Source organism: Arachis stenosperma, chromosome 2, assembly GCF_014773155.1.
Source record: "Arachis stenosperma cultivar V10309 chromosome 2, arast.V10309.gnm1.PFL2, whole genome shotgun sequence".
Classification (NCBI taxonomy): Eukaryota; Viridiplantae; Streptophyta; class Magnoliopsida; order Fabales; family Fabaceae; genus Arachis; species Arachis stenosperma.
Window position 1 is genome coordinate 92088321 of NC_080378.1, and position 6452 is coordinate 92094772.

At 29.4% G+C, this 6452-nt stretch overlaps 1 protein-coding gene across 2 annotated transcripts; it reads right to left on the reverse strand.

Annotated features, from left to right (window-relative positions):
* Nucleotides 1–238: 238 nt before the first annotated feature.
* LOC130962065 (transcription factor AS1-like) lies at nucleotides 239–3068 on the reverse strand. 2 transcript variants are annotated; one of them, XM_057888151.1, is made up of 3 exons: nucleotides 3018–3068; nucleotides 2733–2858; nucleotides 239–1621 (listed from the first exon to the last, which is right to left on the reverse strand). In XM_057888151.1, the coding sequence occupies exon 3, from the start codon at nucleotides 1566–1568 to the stop codon at nucleotides 492–494; it is 1077 nt and encodes a 358-aa protein (XP_057744134.1). In that variant the 5' UTR covers nucleotides 1569–1621; nucleotides 2733–2858; nucleotides 3018–3068; the 3' UTR covers nucleotides 239–491. The 2 variants fall into 2 exon arrangements, with proteins under 2 accessions (XP_057744134.1, XP_057744135.1); XM_057888152.1 differs by lacking the exon at nucleotides 3018–3068 and having other exon boundaries at nucleotides 2733–2931.
* Between the last annotated feature and the right edge of the window lie 3384 nt (nucleotides 3069–6452).

Consider the following 6452-nt stretch of genomic DNA (forward strand, 5'->3'; position numbering starts at 1 on the left):
TTTCCTAATTTAGTACTTTATACGTTAGTCCAAACAAAGATTTAAATGTAGTTAGGGATATTTAAGAAATAAACCCTTTTGATGCTTTTATTTCGGTTTTTGTGACAATTTATAAATCACATTCTATACGCAGGTTTAAGAGGTCTACTAATAAATTCAATTCAAAATCTCATTATTGTCCATCCAAGTTATTCAAAAACATAGTCAGGAAGAGAACCATCGACATTCCGGTCCCGTTTCCAAGAATATGATATTTCCTGTCCCAACCTAACTGATATTAGTTAAGTTCATATTCATGATGTGCAACAAAGTGCAAATACATCGAGTTCTAACAGAAAATTACTAGAGTTTTATGAATACATAGGATATTGATAGACATATGTAACAAAATTAAAGCATGAAAAGGAAAAAACAATAATAAGCTCAAAAGGCATATTATTCAAGTCATAAGAGCAAGCATATCTGACTTACTAAGGTGGTGATGTGTGTCTTCATCTTCCATGTTGCTCAGGGAGCCCCAGTTTGCATCCTGCTTGTTCCAGAAACCGAGTAAGCCGCAAGTGCTTCGCCGCCCATTGTTCGGCCAACTTCTGCTCCTTGGTCTCGGCATCCCTCCTTAATCCGGCTAACTGTTCCCTGTACTCAGCTTCAATTCTACTCAAAGCAGCCTTCTGCTCTTCCTCGAGGGCTTTAATCTTCGCTTCGATTTCTTCCATCTTCTCCCTCCTTCGACTTGCCTTCTCCGACTCCAACTGCAACTCCACCCTTCTTAACCTCCAGGCTGCCTCTTTCTTATGCGCGGCCAAAGCATGATGTGTTTCTTCCAGCTCTTTGCAGCACTCCACCAACTCAGATATCAGCATGTTATCACCAGAAGGCGGAAAAGGTCCACAAAGAGGCACATTGCCTAAAGCAAAAGAAGCATTATCCGGTGCTCTCTCCGGTTGCATCCACGGAAATGGTGGTGCTGCCACGGTTGGTGAGGAAAGACTTAGTGTCACGGATGGTGAATTCGGAGGGCCGGTTGTAGCACTATGACTATGAGAATTGGAAAGCCAAGAAGGAAGCACAGGGGATGCAGGGGCCGGTGCATCGGCATGAAGAAATGGCCCGTTGGAAGAAGCCATAACAAACGAAGGCGAAGGGCTGTCCTTAACTAGCTTCTCGGCGAAACTCTCTAGTATGTGCTCGTACTTGCTATCGTTAATTGGTTCGGTAATTCTGTTAATCTCCTTTTTCTGTCTTAGCTGTTTCTCTTTGAACACTTCCCACCACTTGCCTAATCTCTTAGCAGTCCGACCGGGGACTTCGGCCGCAATTTTCTTCCATTTGTTTCCGTATTTCGCTTGGAGGCGGATCACAAGACGCTGCTCTTCTTCGGTGAGAGATCCTTTCTTAATGCCTGGCTTAAGGTAATTCTTCCACCTTTCTAAGCATGACTTCGCATCCCGGTTAAGAGGCGTGTTCATGCGCTGCGACACAAGATTCCATTCCCTTGGACCATACTGTTTGACATAAGCTCGTAACAAAGCATCTTCTTCAGCTCTCCAACGTTGCCGCTCCTTCATTTCCAACTGCAAATCCCACAGCCCATTGCTTGAAGCTTGAGCTCATGTTGTCTCTAGAAAAAAGTTATGAAGAAACTCAACACTTCAATTTCACAAGTGATAAAAATATACAGACAAGGATGGATTTCGATTGAATCTAATGCTACAGCAATCCAAGTTGAACTAATAACAGTACTTATATCTTTGTAAATCGATATAATCTCTACCTAAATACATCAACTTATGAATGTACAATAAATTAAAAGTCAAAACGACTATCGATATGGAATGAAGGAGCTAGCATGCATATGGCAGAGAACTTTTGTTACACTTCGCGCGTGAATGAATACTACCAGGATAACATAAATATTTAGTTAAGGTGAATTAAGATAATTATACAAAATTAATTAATTAATACTACCTTGATAACATAAATGAATAAAATATTTTTAAGCCTTAAAAAAAATACAAAAGGGACATACATCATGAAACTGAGTGGTGAAGAAGACAGAACATGGAAAAGAACATGATTATTCAAGGATCAAACAAGTTGACTTCACATCAATAACAAGAACGGCTAGTCTTAGTGCAAAGATTTTGAGAACAAACAGTGAAAATAATCAAGTTGCATGTCATTTTATTTTGCTACTCAAGTTTCATTACTTGTTTCAATTGGAAAAACAATCCAATCTTATCTCACTAAACAGGGTTTTCTGTACGGATCAATCTCTGGCACTGGACTAACAAACAGTTGTGAGTACCTATAAATTCCTTGCATCACAAAAACTTAAAAACATTGAGAGTCTCATTGAAACAGGAAATTCTGAATTAGTAGTTCCATACATTCTTCCAGAAATATTTAGCATTAAAAAAAAACCCACGAAATTAACCACATTATCAATGGTGAGAAGTCCAAATCCAAAGCAAAAAGAAAATCCATTCACACCAAACATTGTAGTTTCATATTAATATGAGGAACAAGCATATATAAACATAACCAGATTCAAAATCTAGAAATCAAATTGAAGTATAAAACCCAAATTCCCAAAACTAAAATAAAATATGAAGAAAAACATGACATTGAACAACACTAGGCCACAGGACACATTATCACTATCAAAATACATAACCATTTTGATAAAATAATAATAAATAATAAAAAAGAACATTGCTGAAAAACCTCACCTCCACCAGAAAGCTTCAAGAACACATGGTTCTGATAAAAGAAAAACAAAGAAGCTTAGCTCTTGAGAGATACTCAAAGAGTGAAGAGAATGAGCAAACACCTGCTCCCTAACTACTCAGCAGCACCTATGTAACACATTAAACAACAAAATTTCTGCTCACTTAACTCACTCAAAGGAAAACAAATACATAAAAATATATAAATAAGAGAGTGGAAATGAGGAGGGAAAAAAAAAAAGATAAGAGACAGTGTAGTGAAGTCTGAAGTGTAGCTTAGGGGGTTACCTTCTCTCTGGTGAGTGGTGAACTGGTGATTGTGAATAGGGGTTGACGTACTCTTCTTTCCTTTTTCTTTTTCTTTTTTTCTTACACTAGTCACAATATGTAATTATGTATGTATGCTTTATTGCTATTTGGTTGAGATTAAAAAATATAAGATAAGTTTAATGGGATTTTGTTTAAATAAATATTTTAAATAATTTATTTATCAATATAAGTAATTTAAACACAATTTATATTTTTGTATTTTATTACGTATTTCATTTACAGTATAAATAAATTAATTATTAATATATTTTGTTTACACTGTAAATAAAATATGTAAAAAACAAAATATGTGTAAATATGATACTCATAATTAATTCATTTATATAGTAAATGATATATGTGTTTATAAGTATAAAAATATAATTTTTAAAATAATAAAAATATTATTAATTTAATTTGAATCAATTTAAAAAATAAAAATTAATATATTTTGTTATTATTTAGATCGAATAAAATTAATAAATATTGTAATTATATCATTAATTTAAAAAAAATTTAAATATAAGAGCAGTTACAAAATTATGCAGTTTTATATGTTTTCCAATTTTTCATATTTTACATTCTCACTACTTGTGTCAATTAAGTCTCCTCTTCTTCATCGTAGGTAAGAAACCAATCTTCTTTATTTATCATCCACTTAAATTTTTAAATTTTTTTATTTAAATATATTTTTATATACAATAAAAGACATATGTATATTTTTTCAAACTCTAAATATTTTGTTTACAAATAAAATATGTATAAAGCAAAAATTAACTTAAATGAGACATATTTATAATTATCTCGTTTACACTATAAACGAGATAAATTATAATAATATAAATTGATAAATATACTACAAATTACATATTTCGATGAATAATATAATTAAATTATTTATTTAAAAAAATTTCTAAGTTTAATTAGAATAATAAAAATATAGAATTACATATATTCTTTCTAATCTTTTATTTTTAATTTTTTCAAACGTTACAATTTTGATAAGTTATCAAAATAAGGATTTGTTTAGTTTTCATTGTTAATTTTTATATTTATTTTTAATATTTTTAATTTTTATAATTTTATGATTGAAAAAAGTAAAAAATAAGAACTAAAAATAAAAAAATGTACTATTTTATCTTTTTTATTAATAAAATAATATAAATAAAAAATATTAAAAATAAAAATTACAAATCAAACCGAGCATAACATTTTTACTAATGGACACTAGAAATTCCAAATTTAATACTCAAATTCAATAGGAAAAAAACTTATTTTTTAATTTTTCAATTAAAGTGCTTCAAATATTACTTTCATGAATAAAATGTAAAATAATAATAACAATTATAATAAAGGTCACCGAATAAAATTAAACTCAAGTATACAAACCAAATAGGAAATTACTCGTGTTCTTTCCAAAAATTAAAAGATAAATGATACTTTTTCGTATATTATCGCGTAATAAGTATAATTGTATGCATATTTAACTTATAAATAAATATTTATTTTATCTAAGTATAGAGTATTATATTTAAATTAAATTCTAAATAATTAATTTATTACATTATTTTTTTTGGAATTATAAAACTTAAGAAATACTTGTATATAGTTCTAGAATATATTTAATTTGTGTTTCAAAATTTATTTTTATTTAAACTTTAGTTATGCGTTTGATTAGTTAAATATATTATATAATTATTTCACGAGACCTATTATACAATAATGCACGAGATGATAATTCACCCCTCAATTTAAAAAAAAAAACCCAGAACACTATAATTGCCAACAAAATTTATCTTCAACAATTACATTTGTATTATAAGTGTATCCCATATAACATACTATACATTCTCTAGACAAGAGATAATAAAAATCAATTCAGTTATTAAATTTACATGTCTAATTTTAATATTAATTTATTTGGTCTTGATTTTTTGAGCTACTCAATTTGTTCTTTAAAGTTTAAAGAGTTTTTGTTTTTACATGTTGTTAATGAAATGTTGATGTATATTGTTAAATATTGCGTGGCATGCTAACGCAATTTGATATTATATATCACATGTCACAAAATAATTTGCTATTATTAATTACACATATCATCTAATAAGTCACTCATTTTTAAGAATCGACATTAACAAGTATCAAGAATGAACTTTTAAGGACTAACTGAATTTATGATTCTAAATTCAGCACCCAACTAATTAACCGAAAGAATTAAAAAATTAAATTGATCAACATAAAAATTCAAATATCAAATTTAACAAATAAAACTTTAAGAAGCAATCAACTGTTATCTGATCTCCTTCATCAAATATATATCTCGCCAATGAATGAGTATGACAAGACCAAAAGTTTTTACCCGAAACTTCACGGTTTTTCTTTTCTTTTTTACATTTTCACTTTCATCATTTAGCTTGAAATTCAAAATATAATGGAAGCAGGCAAATTATGAATAAAAAGGGAAAGAAGAGAGGAAAAGACACTAAAGACACAGGAAATGTGTGTTAAAATGAGAGTAAAATTATTTAAGTTAATGTCTAGATCCCCCTATTAATCCTACCACTGCTTGACTTGCATCTATTTAAGACGAGCAACAGAAGTCACTTTAGTCCTATATCTCTTTGATTCAGGACTTAATTGAATTAAAACACTCCTGACTCATGTACCAAAGAAAACAAAACACTCCCAATTCAGCTCTTATTATAGGGAGCCCTATAGTAGATGTAGGATAAAAATTTACTTTGCAGGACACAATGTTTTTCTAAGAGTGGAACTTTATTTTAAATATTAGACAATTTAATTATTTAAAAAATTAAAGACTCATTTATTATTTCTTAAAAAAAATTATTTTTTAGAAAATTTAAACAAAATATAAGATTGATTTATTTTTTGTTGAAAAATAAATTTATTTAAGAATTTAATCTTAATATACTTTGTGTATATTCAATTTCGTAACTTAACATTATTTAAAATTGTCAATATTAATAATAATTATTTTTATATTAATTGTGTGAATAATCATTTAAAAAATATGATTAAATGATTGTATAAAATATTAATATATTAAAATTAAATTTTTTATTTAATATAAAAATTATTAAAAATTTATTTAGATTTTTTTATATTTTTTAAAAAAAATACAAGAAGAAGCACTATAATAAGACATGTCAAGTCATGCATTGCATGTTATGGTGGGAAGGGCAATGACATCATGGAGAAGATATATTGTTAGAGAGAGAGAGAGAGAGAGAAAATATGCGGTGGTATTTGGGAGAAGACAGAGCACTGAAACTGAAACAGAGCAGAGAGAGAGAGAGAAAGAGAGAGAGAATAGACAAGACATGAAAAGGAGTGACCCCACAGGCACAGCGGGCAGTGGGCAGTGGGCAGTGGGCAGTGGGCAGTGGCAGAGAG

Coding starts and splice junctions, on each gene's coding strand:
- LOC130962065 (XM_057888151.1), bottom strand. CDS start 1,568: ATGAAGGAGCGGCAACGTTGGAGAGCTGAAGAAGATGCTTTGTTACGA.